The 18,573-nt window shown below is 35.3% G+C and overlaps 1 protein-coding gene across 2 annotated transcripts in view; it reads left to right on the forward strand.

The window, feature by feature from the left end:
- Window positions 1–18,573, forward strand: part of MYO1D (myosin ID) — a 291,298-nt gene that overhangs the window by 71,867 nt on the left and 200,858 nt on the right. For both annotated transcript variants that reach the window (XM_039885992.1, XM_039885991.1), the window contains exons 2-8: window positions 3,604–3,812; window positions 5,682–5,775; window positions 7,960–8,125; window positions 9,366–9,419; window positions 11,090–11,185; window positions 14,758–14,874; window positions 16,549–16,752. In XM_039885992.1, the coding sequence (XP_039741926.1) occupies window positions 3,604–3,812; window positions 5,682–5,775; window positions 7,960–8,125; window positions 9,366–9,419; window positions 11,090–11,185; window positions 14,758–14,874; window positions 16,549–16,752 (940 nt within the window). The remainder of the gene's footprint in view (window positions 1–3,603; window positions 3,813–5,681; window positions 5,776–7,959; window positions 8,126–9,365; window positions 9,420–11,089; window positions 11,186–14,757; window positions 14,875–16,548; window positions 16,753–18,573) is intronic.

The following is an 18,573-nucleotide window of genomic DNA, read 5'->3' on the forward strand; positions in this document are numbered from 1 at the left end:
AGCCACCAACCAACCTCATGTATTTGTTAGTTTTCCAAAAATGTTCTAAAGTATCATACACACAGTCAAGTAACCCCGCTCCTTACTTCATATAAGAGGTCAATTAGGAGTATCCAGGGCAAATATTTTGTGTTTCTCTGTTGCCAGGTCTATCGGTGCTCTCTTTACTACCGAAAATAGAGTCATTGGTTGTTTTTTTAATGTTTCCAAATTCTGATACAAAAGACTGTTGTCTTCCAAAAGCATTTTTTACATTTTCTTCATTGCTACTTATTAATTTAAAAATTTATTAGAACCTCTTTGTTTTCATTCAGAAGCTAGTGAAAATATCTGGCCCATTCGATAAATATTTTTTATCTTCTTAAAGAAATTACATTTTAAAAATCAATTACTGTTAAGCCATTTTTAACTATTTGGGAAGTTCTAAAGAAAATATCTGAACCATGCAAATACCATAATACTGATGCTAGAGATGAGGTATTCAGAATAGTTTCCTAGAGAAGATGTTGCTTAGGCTTTTAAAGGAGTGAGAACCTGCCAAACAGACAGGGGAAGAAGAGACAGGGCAAGGCACAAGTTTTCTAGCAGAATGAACCCCATGGAAAACTGTGACGTCGTGGTGCTCTTAGGAACTGTAAATAGCTCCTTAATGTGAAGGCAGGAGTGGCTGAGAGGGGATGGGAGGTGCTGATGGGTGGAAGTGTGAGTAGTTAGTTAGGAGAGTCAGGTGAAGAGAAAAGTGGAAGCCAGGACACAAAAGACCTTGTGTATCTACTGTGGAGTTTGTGTTATTACTCTTTAGGGTTCTTCATTGAAAGGGGCTTATTGTGATCATCTTTGTCAGCACAGTGCACATTCTTATTATTTAATCTATCATACTACGTTATTATTCATTTACAACACTTCCTGTTCTTCATTCTTTTAATTCCCAGAGTCAGGCTTAGTGTCTGGCACAAAGTAGATATTGAACAAATATGTGAAGAATGCATCATAAAAGTTTGTCCTAAAAGAGTTACACATAGAGGTCATAGAAATGCCTTCCTTGGTCTCTGGTGAGAGATGTTATCATCCCATTTGTCATCTAGGATAATTACAGCAATTCTTCCTGGAGGCAAAGCAAGCAGGTGACTGCATTACCTCAGTGCTTACTTCATACCATAAGGCTTTCCAAAGCTAATTGAAATCTTGGATTGGTGTTAAAGTGTATACTGACACCATCTAGTGGTAATTTTAAGCCCTAACAAAATTAAAAATTTCATCTTTGATAACCTGAGTTTCAAGTAAGATAAGCTTCTGATGTTTCATAAATTGCTGAAGCATTGTGTTTAATATCATATTTGTTGAACTGTTAATAGTTATACATTTGATAATTTTTTGCATGTATTTTAATTGTGTTTTACAAACTCGATTCCCAGAAGTTTTGGTAAACAAAATATTCTATTTGAAATAAAATGGAATTTTGGAGAAAGTACCTGGAGTCTTAGAACAACATTCTTATCTCATGTTATTTGCTGTCCCTCTTAGTCACAGAGTTCCAGATTTATGAGGTAATTTTTTTTCTAACATCCTTTTTTTTTTCTTGTTTGGACAATGTTTTTAAAATTAAAGCACCGTATTCTTTTCATTCGTATCCTTGAAGCATGTTGAGCACGTCATGCAAATTTGCAGGTTAAGCAGAAAGGCTTGGGATAGTGAACCTTTGCTTTTTATTATTTTTGTGGGTCTTTAAAATGAGTTATGTAGATATTTTGCTTGTGATTAGTTGCTAGTTGATTGACATCTGAAGCAGGGAATTGGATTGTGATCACTGAATTAATTACTCATGCGTAGGGATTGCTGTGACTTAAGTAGCAATGTTAATAAAATAAAACATTTATTAAAAATCTCCTTCCTGCAGAACATAACTGGAAGCATAAAATTAACTGCCTTTTTTTAAAAGTGCTTGCACAATGCCTGGGGGAGAAGAAGAAGCTGAAACACATGGAGGTTAAGTAGCTTTCATAAGGTCTCACTGCTATTAAGTTTACAATGTGAGCATTTAGAACCATATGTAAAGGACCAAAAGTCAGTACTTTTAGCTACCATATAAACTTTCTGTCTTAACAACAGGAAGATGCATAGGAAAACCATAGCAGAAAAATGGTTAATTTTCTTAAACCTTAAAACCTTAAAGTAGTTAGTAACTCTTATTTAAATATACACCATCTACTTGACAAAAATCTTGGTTTTTAATTTATGGTTGACCTTATCAATATCTGTTTGTTTCCACTCATAATGATAGCCCACAGCCTTCATGCCAGTGTGAAGGAAGTTAAGGTTCTTTTTTGCCTTGTGGTTCCAAATGCTTAGTTATTTCCCTGCTTCACTGGCCCTGCAACAAAAGGGTTTAGAGGTGGCCGCTGTTCTTGGAGCAGCATTTTGCCCATCTCGACACTGTTCATTCAGCTCTTGGAAGTGACCTGTATGTCTGCCTTTTTCTCGGCATTTGGAGTGTGGTGGTGGCAACCACTTGTCCATTTAGGTGTTGGCCTAGCTCTGGTTCACATGTTTATGTACGTGAGTTAATGTGTAAATAGTAACTATATATGGGTTTTCTAAATTAAATTTTTTTTTCTTTGTAAATATAGATAATTTTGTGCAGTTGCAGTTATATCACATATGCTGGGTTTTTTTTTTTAATTCTTTTTTCCTTTGTTCCTATGACTTTATTCCAATGGCTCACATGGCCTTTCTCCTCCTCACTCTATTGTATGTACAAAATGATACATAAAACATAACATGTAGTCTTCCATATTTTCCCATGCTTATGTAATCATTTATAAAATATATCTCTGTACAGTTGTATATACAAATCATACATGGGGTGACCTTTTAGCCTTTAATGGTAAAAAGGTGAGATCATATTCTTGAATACTTAAAAAATATTTCTACCTTTCAGCCACCTATCCCATTCCTGAGAATCTGTCCCATTGAAATGAAAGTACTAGTTTCTAAGATTATGTGTCAAGAATATTATTCAAAATAGCAGGAAGGAAGTGGGATAGTTAAATAATTAATGATATATCTACACCACAGAATTTTAGGCGTCCTTCTAAAAATGAATTTAACTTATGCCAGAAGTGCCTCCTCTACCGTTCTCTCTGTCATGGAGTTCATTGTTTTTATTTGCTGACATTTTGCTGAGGTTCCAAGAGGGAAAAGAAATAAATGTATTTAGATAGTTTTCTGTGTAATTGAAAATCTGGCTAACTAGATTTCAAGACCTGTTTTAACTACTATTTATTTTCTTCCCAGAGCTTCTAGGTTGTCTTCAACTTTTTTTTTTTTTTTCATCTTCTTACCTTTCTATATTTTGGATATAGGAAATCCCCAGCCTCTAAAAAACTAAATTCTTTCTTCTTTCTTGGCTGTTAACCCCAATTGGCCCTTTCTAGCAACAGCATCTCAGCACAGCTTCAAATGTAGTAAAAGTAAACTCATAATCAATGAAATGTCAGTTCAGAAATTGTTCCTGGGATATTTACTTTTTTTGGAGACTCATAGGAAAGGAACAGCATTTCTGAAGAACCGCAGCTACTTCTTCCTTTTCTTTTGCTTCTGTAGATTTGAAAAGGGGCGCATCTACACATTCATCGGAGAAGTCGTCGTTTCTGTGAATCCTTACAAGTCGCTGAACATCTATGGGAGAGAGACCATTGAGCAGTATAAAGGACGTGAGCTGTATGAGAGACCGCCTCATCTTTTTGCTATTGCTGATGCTGCTTACAAGGCTATGAAGAGGCGATCGAAGGACACATGTATTGTGATATCAGGTATTTAGAGGGGATCCCCTGTCTGTACTCAAGGCAAAAATGTATTTAACTTATTAGGTACTCAAGGATCCAGATGATTGATTCAATCTTTTTTGAAGTTAGAAACTTTTGCAATTTTTAGGAGGAAAAAATGTAATGAACTTTAAATACCCAATTATTTATTTAGATCATTTCCAACCATCCTCTAGTCTTGGTTCATTTACAAATACATGTTGAATCCGGATGGACTTCTGGTCAATTTTGTAGACTGAGGTGACATGGAAAATCTTTCCTTCCCTCTCTGGATAAAATGTAACAAAAATTATTTTAAATAATAACAGAATGAAACTGATACAATGAAATCCTGACATACCGAAAATGGGAGCCAGTGTCTAGGGATATACTGGCATGGGGGCTGGAACTATGCTTTCAGAACTGAGGGTGCCTGACGAGGAGGGAGACAGACCCAAAGTGCCCAAGAAGTGGAGCTGAACTCTCTACTTAAAGCTGCACTCTTCAAGGAATCTTGTGTAGTGAAATGAGCCAGGAAAAATATCTGTCCTCTGACCCAGGATGGCTTCTCCCAAACTGTGGAAACTTCTTTCGGTACTAATAATTCTCACATTTGCATTCGCGGCTTTATACTTTCAAAAACACTTTTAGGATTTTTATTCCATTTTGGTTATCAAGACAACTCTGAGTGGTAAGTACAGCAGTTCCATTTCTACTTTGTCAGAAGAGTTGAGTTCAACTTAATGTTGAAGTTAGAGAATTATATCCTAGGACTACATTTCATAAAAACAAATTATGAAAAGAAGTTGCCTGATTGTAAAACAGACAACAAAGAAAACAATTGTATAAGAGTATAAAGTAAAAAGACAAAGTCCCTTCCCCTTGAATACCTTGTTCCCCCAAAATTCCAGCATTAACAGCTGTGAACAATAGTGTTTATCCTTTTATTGATTTTCTCTGCATGTGCAAATACATATCGTCACACGTGCATATATAATTATAAGTATAATTATATTGTGGAGTTATAACTGCTATTAGATAATTTGTTTTTCCGTTTGACATTATAATGGACATTTTTTCATTACAATACTTATTTCTATAGTATTTAATTATGTAGTATGCCATTGAATAGTTGAATCATAATTTATTTACCCAATCCTCTACGGAAAGGCATTTTACTTTCAGGTTTTAACTATAACACACAGTCTACAGAAAAACTCTTAAAACCTTTGATGATGATGATTATTTTATTGACATTTGTATTTCCATAATACAAATTTCTACAAGTGGAGTTTTGGGGTCAGAAGACATAAACTTAAAAGTTTAGGTAGATAATTCTAAATTGATCTCTTCTTCCCCCCTTATACCAGTTGTCATTTTCTGTTATACCATGTGTCTTGAGCTTATTGCATACTTTAGTTTTCACCAGAATTACTCTAACTTTCATTTTCTGAAAGACTTATTTTGACCCTGTTAAAATTAAAAGAAATTCTATGGAAAATAAGATTATATTGTGGCCACTGTTTTACTCACTAGATTATTTCTTTTCTGCTAGATTTAAGAGTCGTTGTCAAGTACAAAGACTTTAAGGAATTAGTTTATCACATTTTATTTCTTGATATTTCTTACTAGATTAATTTTGATTTGTAATCTATTTGTTATTTTACTTGTACATTAGTTTTAGTTTTTTCAACTTGTGTTCAGATCTGTTAGCACCAATACCATATCAAGACGGTGAAATAACTCAAAAAAGCAGACAGTGAAACATAAGGGATTTTAAATAAATAACTGACATCACAATTTTAAATTATTCCATTAAAAATTAGCCAACTTTTGGTGTAAGTTATAATGTTAAGCCTTGTACAATTTTTCCCCCAGGGGAAAGTGGAGCTGGTAAAACCGAAGCCAGTAAGTACATTATGCAGTACATTGCGGCCATCACCAACCCCAGTCAGAGAGCAGAGATTGAAAGGTAAGGGCAATCTAATAATGGGGGGGAAATTCTACTTAGAGCTTTATTTCCTATATAGAATTGACCAGGCTTAACCTCTGATATGTATCAACCATTCATTGATGATAAACTACTTTGATTCTCATATTGCATACTCTACTTTTATTTATATCACTCTATTTCTATATTTGCTTTTAATTGAAAAAAAGCTTTCTACTATGGTAAGCTTTATCAAATTATAAAACAAAACAAAATTATTGAGAGGAAAAAACAAAACAAAACAGAGGAAAGTGTCCCCATTCTTGTTTATAACTGTTGCCTTAAATGTATGTGGTCAGCAAAGATGTTATAGTTTACACTGGTAGCTTTTATGGTTCGAGCTCTCACAGGTTCTTCGCTCTTTCTGTCACACCAGCATCTTTTTAAAACTGTGTTCTGAGGAGCCCTCAGTTCTCTAGAGTGAAAGGCGGCTCTGGGAGGCAGATCCATGCCTCCCCATCATTATTACAACTGGAACTCCTGAAATTAGAAGTTCTAAATGTGATTTTTTTCTAAAAGAGTTTCAGCCGCAACAGGCTGCTGCTCACAGTAAGATGAGTAATGAGGCTCGTGTGCTCTGTCTGAGGCCCAGCGTTTAGCACAGTGTTGGACACATAGTATTTGCTTAATAAATGTGTAAGTAATGAATGGATGGGTTTTTTAAAAATAAAGAAATGTGGCTATAAAGCAACATGATTCAACTTCCTTATGTAGTGTGGACTTTTTGAAGAGAAAAAAAATTGATTTTCCAGAGTGTTACTTTGAAGTTCAGTGCTCATTTACTGAAGAGTGACGCTCCATGTACACATCTCAATCTTCAGTTTTATGAATAGAAAGAAAGGATGCTGGGTTGATGTGAGAGAAGAGACTTTAGACTACACTAACCATGGGCTTTCTTCTTTACATCCTAATTGGGCTGAATGATCAGGTCAAAGAGGTATTTTTCTTAATTTTGACACATCCCCACTTCTGATTTTGACTTTGCAACTAATAAGGACAAAGATATGAGTAAGTATTCTTAATTTCCTTAGGAGCTCAGGATAGTAACTGTCTAAGAAGTAAATTAATTTTATTTCTAAACCCAGGTGGTGTGGTGAAATAAGGCATATGAGCATTAATCAGCCTTTCACAAGCATATCTTACCATAGTTTTAGAGGCAGTTTATTTATCATAAGCAAACAGTTTTTTCCCACATTTTAAAAGTATACTTTCATTCAGGAGGAGATAAATTTGTAGGGTCACTTACAGTAGTAGTGGAAGGAACAGTTGATCTGCTATATCAGTTTATCTCAGTGGCCAAAGGTATTTCTGCAGGTATGCCCATATAAGAGGAATTTTTTCAGTGAAATCAAACAAAGACCTAAAGAGAAGGACGAAGTTAAAATGCATCCATTGAAAGATACTGCTCTATAAAAAGATAGCAATCATTGAATAAAGAATGAATTAAATAACTGGTACAAAGAAGAGATTCCATACAACTTCAAATAAAATGATAAGCAACTTCTAATAAAGACCATATTTATAATGTATAACTAAGTGGAATCAGTTTTACAGTTCTAGGCTTTATAAGCAAGTATTTAAAAAAATTGTATCATTTTCTGTATCATCCATTCTTTTTTTCAGAACATCTTTTTAAGATTTTTCTTTATGTAAATAAAATATGTTCATTTAAAAGAAAAACTAAAAAATTATAGCATTGCGTTGGTGAAAGTTCCCTGAAATTCCACCCTACCTACGCCTCCAAGCTAGGTAACCATAATGAAGTGTGCTATTCCCTCCAGATATTTTAAGCATTTACTAACATACTGTGCATGAGTATATTCACTCACACGTGTGCACATGCACACACACACACACACACACACACACAGATCCTGCATACATATTATTTTGCAGCTCAATTTCTCACTTTTTAATATATTCTGGATATCTTTCTATGTCAGTATGTATTATACTGGAAACAAATTTATTTTTCTCCATCCCCATTAGTGGACATTTAGGTTGCCTTTTGTGTTTTGTTTTGTTTGTTTTGTTTTAATTGCAAACAGTGCTGTAGTCAGCATCTTTGCATAAATATTTGCATATCTTTTAATGAAATCTACTTTTTTTTTAAAAGGCCCATCCTTTAAAACTTTTTGTAATAACTTTCATTTATCTGTGTTCAAGAGTGAAGAATATGTTGCTTAAATCCAACTGTGTCCTGGAAGCTTTTGGCAATGCCAAAACCAACCGTAATGACAACTCCAGCAGGTTTGGAAAATACATGGATATCAACTTTGATTTCAAGGGGGACCCTATTGGTGGACATATCAATAACTACTTATTGGAGAAGGTAAATGTGCTTGATTTCTGAGGGTAATGTAACAAGCGCTTAGTGTTTTTTTAATAAACCTAATTATGTTTATAGAATTTCTTTAATTGCTTCAGAGTAGTTTTAAATCCTATTCTCCCTCCCTTCCTGCTCCTCAGTTAGCTTTCTATGATAAGATGGTCTTCTTTTGTATTCTCTTATTAACACAATATCAAGTTGTAAAAAGCTGTGGACTTTTAAGATAAAGAATAAGTATATGTGTTGGGGGAAGTGGGAGTGATATGTGAATATGTGCCAGCTTCTGGGTAAGGTTTAACCAAAAACCAATCTAGGACTAATCGGTTCCACCCTTTTTACACATCATTACCTCCCATATTTTTTTTTTATGCATGAAGAAGAGCTATCCTGTACATTCCCTGAAATAACACTCTTTTCAAACAATCATGCCCATACAACTCTTTTTTTAAATTGAGATTTAATTGACATATAACATTGTGTAAATTTACGGTATATAACATTGATATGATACTCCTATGTATTTTATTTAAAATAATTTGAAATCTCAATTTTTTTAGTTTCTATTTACAGCATCCTTTATGATGATGTGATGTAGTGTAATCTATTTTTCTTTGTTAAACTGGAGTCATACTGTTAAGGAGATAATGTTTTTAATCAGTCAGTTAAAAAAAGGATAGGAAATGCCAGGTATTATCTGTCTCTTTTCCAAAATGTTTCATGGTTTCACTTTACGTGCATATTCAATCAAAAAGATCCCTGTGAATGGATGTACATTTTTCACAGCAGCAGTCTCTTAATAGCAGTTTTTTGGGAAGTATCTAAGGCAGGGGTCTCAATAGACTGATCTGGCCCAGCTGATTTTATTAAGGGCTATAAGGCATCGCTCTTTGAAATGCCAGCAGACGCTGGGAAAGGGAATGTTGAAACTATTCCTCGCTATTCTCCCCTCTTCCAATTTCTTCCCCACTAAAATATTCTCCTTTTAAGATCAAGGTTAAAAAAAATCAAAATAGCTTTATTTTCGGAAATTTTAGAGAACTCTGTTTTAAGCAGTAAAAAGTATTACCAAAATAAATTGCACAGAAAATTGTATAGAGGAAACCTAATTTTAGGTGGGTACTATCCATGGGGTCTTTAGGACATTTAAGTGCACTGTCGATAACATGATTCACTGAGAAAGTAGCTTCTGTTTTGTTTTAGAGGTACATTCTCAGATTCAAATTTTTAATGTGTTTTTTCTTAGTCTCGAGTGATTGTGCAACAGCCAGGAGAAAGAAGCTTTCATTCTTTCTATCAGGTTAGTAATCTGCTGTTAGGCAGATAATTGATCATTTGTTCAGTTGTACAGGAAATGAATGTTTTTATATTGAAGCTCTCCCCTGTCCTGTGCCTCCCTTGCTTCCATTGGCCCATGACACGGTACACATGTGTGCACACACACACACATTCTATCCCACGTGCTTCTTCAGAGATTTGACGAGCATGACTATTAGAAAGAGCTAGCAGGTGGTTAACCAACCAGATGACTGCCTTAGTTCAGCATCACATTTTTTTGTGGTGTAGATAACAGTTTAATGATGTATAAAAGTTTTTGAAATAGAAAATCCTGAATGCGTTGAATTAATTTTGTTTTATTTTGAATTGAGGCTGTTGTTTCCTTATTTGGGATTTCCAGAGATGAGAACGCAAACTCAGTTTATTTTGTTCATGGAGGTTATAAAGCAACATGATTAGTTTAAAAAAATAACCATATTTATGAATTCAAGAGAATTGTCTTCCCTATCTCATCAACGCTGTGCTTGCTTAGAAAAAAATTTTCGAACACTTTTTTTGGGAATGCTTTTAGAGACTAAGACAAATCTTTTAAAATAGCCCTCCTGTTGGCAAGTCTTTTTACTCAGGGAACAAGTTTGATACATTATTATGATGTTTTTAAGGCCCAATATAACATAAACCAGTACTAAATAAAGTGAATGAGCAAATTAAGCAATACTGTCTTAGATTTTTATAAAATAAAACTACAAATCAAGATTGATTTTCACATGTAAACTATCTCTGAACGTGATTGAAACATGACAATACTAATTGAAAACAATTCAACCAAGCTCAGTTTCTTCCATAGGGAACTGCTTTAGTAGACAGTACTCCTTTGTGTATATAAGTTCTGGTCTGTTTTGTTTAAAAGATCAGTTTTGAAAATCTGATCATTACACCTTTTAAGTAAAGCAAAGCATACAGTTTAATATAGAGAATTTAAACATAATGCTTTCCAAAAGGAAAGTTATATAAAAGGGCTACCTGTATTATGTTTTTGTTGATAGTTTACCATGTTTTCAATAAACTACTTTGTACCAGATATAAAGGAGTTCTGTTTATTTCCAAGAAGCCATAACCTTTATCCACTGTTTTTCCCACATGAAGGAAAGTGTTAAAATTTCTTTGTCCGACACTACAGTCATGGTTATCCAGTTGTCCTCTTCTGAGATACAGAGATTGACGAGGAAAAGCCATAGCTATTTTTTTCCAGTGTGACTTGGCATATGACTGTCTGCTGATACCTCTTACTTCTGTGACAGTATTGACTTTTTCTGAATTCGGAAACACTACTCTATCCTGTCTGGATAATGAGGCTTCTAAGCAGGTGACTAGCAGAGAGAAGAGCTTCCTATTTTACAAACAACCATAGTAAAAGCAAGAACTTTTTATGCCAGCTATGTTGTGAAAGCCCTAAGACTTTTTAAGCAACTTTTTTCGTGGTTGTATAACATTCTCCATGACTGATAACTTTTGAAAGAAGCCATTTGCCTTAAAGGTAAAAAAAAAAAAAAATAATCTTTAAAACCAGAAACAAGAGGATCTAAGTGAATAAGCCCAGAAAATGAATAAAAGCTAGGTTGCCTTTGTTAGACTATCTGGTATATTTGGTTCGGTATGTATTTTGCCAATTTATTTTAAATTATTTTTCAGCTACTCCAAGGAGGTTCAGAACAGACACTTCGTTCTCTTCATCTCCAGAAATCCCTTTCATCCTACAACTATATCCATGTAGGAGCTCAATTAAAGGTGAGAGTTTCCTCTTTGAGATTGCTCAGCTATAGAATCAGACAGAGAATCAGAGGGAACATTAAATAATTAGCTAAAATAAAAGCCTGTTGCCTCTGGGCAAATGAATGACTCTTTTATTCTATTATTAAAATTCTCAAGGACAGAGATTCAATACATCGTTGACTCAACAACTTTGCTTAATAACCCATTACTATGTTTTATCACCATCCAACAGGAAAGAAGTTTCTTATGATCTTGAGGTTTCTTCTAATTTTTAATCCTATTCCTTTTATTTTGATACTATAAAATATTGATATGACTAGGAAATCTGCCTCAAAAGAAGATGCCATATGATTTTGCCAAAGGCAAGTTGTTAAGACAAAATTTGAAAGCATATTGGCTGAAATGACTATCAAAGTTCTCCATTCACTGTTTTTTGAGATATTGATTTTGATGTATCCTAGAAATAGTTGTCTGACCCTTGGAGCATTTTGATCAGCTTTCAGATTTTTCCATTTTTTTCCTTCCCTTGCATGTGAGTACTTGCACACACATATGCAGGTACTTTTTGCTCTTTTATTTCTAATTAGTTTTCTGCCATTTTTCAGCTAATCCTAATAATAGTGTAGTTTGTTGATGGTAGGTTATAAAACAGTAATTACAGTATCATCTTATTTTGTTGAGGGAAAGGTACTGTATATAAATACATAAAATAAGACATCGAGGGAAAAGACCAAAGTTTTGTTTATTTTAAATGGATGACATTACAGATATTTGTGTTCTTCTGATTTTCCATATTTTAAATTTCTTGTGCAATTAAAAATATACTGTTGTTGGGGAAAAAATAAAAGAATTTATAAAAGGAAAGGATCTAAGATGTTCTTTTTATTTTTAAATTTTTATTATTCATCTTAAGCTAATTATATCAGCATTACTGGTTTACATGTATTATTATTGCCATGCATAGGAATACATTATATTTAGGGTTTTACAGTTAATTTTCCATTGTTTGGCATTTAAGTTGCATTTTTTTACTTTTACAATCATCTGAGAGCAAGAGGGTTGGCCGAAAATTAATTGAAAACAAACAAAACACTAGAGGGCAACACTCTAGCCTTCTGAGAATAAGCCGGAGGTACTAAAGAGGTGTAAATGATTGTAAAATCAATACTTAAAAAGCCAATGACTGGAAATATTCCTTTTTATCAAATTGTCTTATTGACCGAATTACTTTTGGCCGGGTCATGTAGAGCCCCCCTAGAAAGCAAGTAGTAAATGAACATACAGCCTTCTCGACAAGCTAAATATAGCTTAGTTTCCCTTTTTGTCAAAGTTTTCCATTCTTATTCCTTCCCCCTTTTTCTTCTTCTCTAATAAAAACAAAAGAAGCATTACATGATCATAGTCTAAATCTAAAATAGAGATTAACCAAAAGGAAACAAAATACACTAAAGCTTACCATCTAGAGATAATTATTGATGACGGTTTATGTGTATATATTTATAAATGATATCATACACTAAATCCTGATTAAATGAACCCTCTAATAATTATTACTATCTTCCCATGTTAATAAATGTAAATTAATTGAACGATTTCAATAACTATAACATATTGTACCTAACTATCCTAAATTATAGAAATCATGTACAGTTTAGATATTTTGGGTTTCGGGTAAGATAAGACTCAATTAAAAGTCTCCAAAAACAGGAAGGAGCTTAATTATCTCACATAACAAGGAGCCCTCAATGGAGCAATTCCAGTGTTGGTTAAGACAGTTCCTTAACAATGTTGCTAGGAACCCAGGCGTTGTTTGTTTCTCCAACTTACAACTCTGCCATGCTCACTGGATTTAGCTTGTCTCCGTAGGCTGACTTTCCTCATGGTCCCAAAATGGCAGCAGCACCAGGAGTCACGGGCAGAGGATATGTTTCTGACTTATGTCCCTTTATAAGTTAGGGAAACCTCATGTCTTATTAACCAGAACGGCATCACATACCCATGGCTGACTAATCACTTGGTAAGAGAAATAAGATCACTGTGATTAGTTTAGATCAATGAAGATTTACCTCCTGAGGCTGGGGGCACCAGTCCTGAGGGACACATGCGCTTGGAGAGATGTGAACGAATCAGGCTCTGTCAGCAAGAAAGAAATGGGGTTTGGGGAATGGCTGTTGGGTAAGCAGCCAACAGTTTCCCACAGTAGAACATTTAGATTTTCTGTCTAATTTTGCAATTTCAACACATTTGCAGCTTATAATAATAGTAATATCCAATACTTGTCGAATGCCTTTTATAGGCTAAGAATTAAGGAGGTGCTTTATATAAATTGTCATTCAATTCTCATAACAATCCTGTAAGAGATATATTATTATGCCCATTTTACCCATGAGGAAATTGAGACTCAGTGAGATTCAGTGTCTTGCCCAAGATTAAAGAACTAGTAACTAGCCTGGTTGTGTCCTGGACACTGGAGGAACGTGTGCTCATCTGGCAGAGAGGACTCCTTCCTGTTCCCTTCCTCAGCAGGCAGGAAAGTCACCAAGGAAATGATCAGTCAGGCCCTCTGGAGCTGCTGCTTTGGGAAAACTTCTAAGATAGGCAGTTACTATTGCTTCGTTGTGAATTTTCATTGCCACACTTGTATTTACAACCTAATCACTATAGCTCCTCAAGGCAGGTGATTATCTTTGTACCTTGTCTTATAATTCACTTGGGCTGCTACAACAAAAACACCACGAACTGGTGACTTATACACAATAAATGTTGATTTCTCAGAGTTCTGGAGGCTGGGAAGTCCAAGACTAAGGTGCCTAGAGGTGTCTGGTGAGGCCTACTTCCTGGTTTATAGATGGTGCCTTGCTGTGCCCTCACAGAGCAGAAAGGATGAGAGATCTCTGGGGTTCCACCCTCATGACCTCACAAGGCTCCACCTCCTAATATCACCTTTGGGGTTAGGATATCAACATATGAATTCTGAGGAGGACACAAATGTTCCATCTACAGCAAACCCCCTGAAACTGGTTAGAAGGTCTTACGCACTAAATGTTTGTGAATAAGTGAAGTTATAGTCCTAGATTATTTATTAGATTGCTGAATGATTGAGGCAGGTTGCTTTGCTTTGGGAGCTTACTTTCTCTCACCTGTGAAATAAAAAGCCTCCCCATACGAGAGAGGGAGTGTTGTTTCCAGCCTGTATAAGACTAACTGTGGGACAAAAAACCAGAGGCAACAGTAGTAGCCAGGCATGTGTCTTGGAGGCTCCTACAGTCAGTATTTCCCTTTGCGATCTCGCATCCCATGCTGTTTCCTTCCTTCATCACAGAATGGCGATCAGCTTTTCTGAGCCAGCTCGTGACTTGCTCCCTTACTGAAGGTTCCAGAAAATGTGTCGTGCTTATTTGGGGTTATGGCAGTGGGCATTGTGTGTGCTCAATGATGTTTCTGCCTTGGAACTCATTTTTATTCTCTTTGGACTTACTACAAAATCATCAAAACCTTGGCTAAACTTGAACTTAGTCTCATAATTATTGAATTTTAATGCTCATATGAAGTGTCTGTAACTTAAAATGTTTCATTTTCATTCCTAGTCTTCTATCAATGATGCTGCAGAATTCAAAGTAGTAGCCGACGCCATGAAAGTAATTGGCTTCAAACCTGAGGAGATTCAGACAGTATATAAAATTTTGGCTACTATTCTTCACTTGGTAAGTAGGGTGCCTCTGAGAATCCATTGCCTCCCTGTGGAGACAGGACGTCGTTTCAGACTATTTTGTTTTTTCCCTGTAAATTTAAAAAGTAATTCATGTAAAAAATATTCTCTTAGATTTTGAAGAAATTACTATATCAGTAATTCTCTCTATAATTTTATAATATTATGAGGGATTTTTCAAGCCATGATAGGTTTTGAGACTGGCTTTAGTTAATTTTCTTACTGATATGTCAGACTTAGAACTGGTTAATTTCAAAGATAAAAGAATTCAGTAATGATGTGACTACCAACTAAAATTTTTTGACCAAAAAAATTTCTAATAGCATTTGAAACATTGGAATCGTAGATTATTAGAACTGGAATTTTGATTGTCTCTTTTGACAAATTGAGAAATGAGCCCTTAAAGAGGTGTTATGACTGGCTCAAAGACACAGCCAGCCAGTTCATGGCAGCCAATACAATAAGCCAAGTTGGCCGACTTTATGGTTCAGTTATCTTCCACTAAACCACACCAAACTCAGAAGAAGTAAAGAACCATGTGTAAAATATCTTTCATTACTGTTTATATAATTAGAGATGTTTAAAATATAATGAACATGTAACCTTATGATAAGTAAGTAACAACATAAATTCAAATCTGGAATAAAAATTACCTTTCACTTTAATGCAGTAAAGTTTAACTCTAAGTGAATCAGAGATATGTAGGCCCTATATAAAAATATAGCAATATAAATGACATTTTAAATAAATGTTTCTGACTAGGAAAACTTTAATTTTATAAAATGTCTCATTCTTTGAACCAGTTTGCAAATACATAAATATAGTATAACAATATCCTTCAGAATCCAAACAGTTGACATAATGATTCTAGAATTCACCTGGAACAATAAACATGTAGGATAATCAAATAAAATGTATTAAAGGAAAGTATTATTAGGGTAGGGGTAAGGGAGGAGAGGAGACATGACTAATTCTACCAGATTTAAAATGTCAGTAAAAGCTACAGTACCTTAAAACTCATTGCAAAATTCAGTACCAGATTAAACAACAGATTAGATGATGTGCTGGACACTTGATAGATGGTTAGTAAGTATTTTTTGCTTATTGAATGAGTGTAATATAAATAGACTGAAAAACTTGGGGGAATTTAATATATTATAGAGGTGACATTTCAAATGGAGGACAAGCTAAGCAATTCAATAAATGGTACTGGAGCAACTAACCATCAGAAAAAATAAAGTTAGATTCTTACTTTACACCTCATACAAACATAAATTCTAGGTGGATTAAAAGCTTAAATGTATGAAAAAACTGTATAAGTATTAGAAGAAAATATTAAATGTCCACAAAATCTTTGGAATACAAATAGTTTAAGTATGACACCAAAGAAAAATTCATAAGCAGAAGATTGGTAGATTTAACTGCATAAAAATATAAAACTTCTACCCATCAAAAATATAAACTGAAAATTAAAGATAGATAAGTATCTGGAGAAGAGGGAAAAATGGATGAAACACTAGATTTTTTATATGTTGAGATATGTAATATATTTAGGAAAACAGTTGCTACAAAGTCACTTTGAATTATATCTTAAATTGGCAAATCCCTGGCATAATGTTTCAGATTCTCATTGGAAATGGTGTGTCTTGTTTTTTCACTTTTGGTATAGGGAAATTTAAAATTTGTAGTGGATGGTGACACACCTCTTATTGAAAATGGCCAAGTTGTATCCATTATAGCAGAATTGCTCTCCACCAAGACGGACATGGTTGAGAAAGCCCTTCTTTACCGGACTGTGGCTACAGGGCGCGACATCATTGACAAGCAGCACACAGAACAGGAAGCTAGCTACGGCAGGGACGCCTTCGCTAAGGTGGGGTTTTAACTTATGTTCTCTGGGCCTTGTGTTGATGTCAGTCGCAGTTTTAGTGAACTTCTGTGAGGATGTGTTCAGATGTTCTGAAAGTAGGTTAAGACTTTAAAAAACCGTGATGATAGTTTTTGGCCGTCGCAGTCTCGATAAAACTCCCTGACTGTGAGTATCACTGTTCCGAAGAAAGCAAAGCCGACTGACTGGCGAGCCAACGATGCTTACTTCTCAGGGCTCCTCGCTTGCACGGGCCCCTCTCGTGGTTTTGTGCAAGTCCCCTTCGAGTCCACTGATGGAGTTCTGATCCATCCTGTTTAATGTCTATGTGCCCGTGTATGGTGATGGTTCCATAATTTATTAACCATCCTCCTTCTGAGTCATTCGCCTGGTTCTCTTTTTTTGCCCTTACAAACAATGCTGCATATCGGCTCAGTTCATCTATCACTACACACAAGTGCTTTTATTTCAGCTAGGTGGATTCCCAGGAATGAGCTTGCCAGGTCAAAGCACACACTGATTTTAAACTTTAAATTTACTGCTTTTTAAGGGGTAAATAGTAATGTCTTATCGTTACTTTAATTTTTCATTCCTAGTATATTTGAGTATCTTGTCATATAAGGTATTTAAATCTGTTCAGAGAATTGCCTAGGTATATCCTTTGTTCGAATTTCTTTGGGGCTCTTATCTTTTCATTGTCAATTTATAAGAGCTAATAACATTAACCCTTTGTCTAATTTCTGTGTGGCAAATGTTTTATTTTTTTAAGTCTAACATTTTCTTTTTGCTGGTTGATTAGTTTGCTATCTATTCCAATTTTTACTCTTGTAAATCTCAGGCTTGGTTTTTAGTCTAGGGTAGAATTTACATTTATCCAAGTGCGATGGAGAGTGGAAGATTTGAAGGTGGGAAAATGACATCAAGTTTAAATTTTTAAAATGATAATGCCGGCCTCAGTACAGTTAATCTTATGGAGTACACAGTGAGAAGGAAGGTGGATGGGCAAGAGTGGAAGCAAATAAACCAGTGAAAGGGATATTCCAATAATCCAGGAGAGAGACAGTGGCAGCTCAGACTAGGAAGGCAGCAGTGGCAATGGGGAGAAGAGTTGAGACAACTGTACTTAGAAAATGAAATTCACAGGACTGACTTGTCTGGGGAATGATGGAATCAAGGACATTCCTTAACACGATCTGGCTCCGACCTGCCTCTCCTGCCTCATTTTATGCCATATTCCAGCCTGCTTCCTTCACTTCAGCACATTAGTCTTCTCTCAGGCCTTACGAGTTGTCTTTATCCCTTTCTTCCTCCAGCCACAGGGCCTCTCTGCCTGTGCTGTTTCCTCTGCTGGGATTGCTCTTCTCTCTCCTCTTGCTCGTTTAACTCTTACTCATCCTGTTCTCAGCCCCCTTTCTCAGAAAAGCCTTCTCTGGCCTCTCGGAACATTGAACAGGTTAAATTCTCCTCAGATCCCATTCACCTCACATACATTTATTTATTTGCTTGCTTGTTTGCTTTATTGCGCGTGCATGTGTGTGTAGTTTTCCCCTCACCTTGCTCCCTAAGCTCCTTAGAGACTGAGACCATGTTTATATTTCCTTAGTACTGTGTCTCCAACAAACTGCACATAGGAAGTACTCAGCAAATACTTGTTGAAAGAATGAATGAATTTCTAAATTTCTCTGGCCGTTTATTCATGGTCAAAAGTAGGTTAGGGACAGTTTTGGGGGTGAGAAAATTAAGGGTCCTGACCGGACGTATATTGGAGATGGCTGTGAGTGTCGTTGGGTAGGCAGTCACACATAGGAATCTGGAGTTCAGAAGAAA

The sequence above is a fragment of the Pteropus medius genome, unplaced genomic scaffold (genome assembly GCF_902729225.1).
Source record: "Pteropus medius unplaced genomic scaffold, Ma_sr-lr_union100, whole genome shotgun sequence".
NCBI classification, from domain to species: Eukaryota; Metazoa; Chordata; class Mammalia; order Chiroptera; family Pteropodidae; genus Pteropus; species Pteropus medius.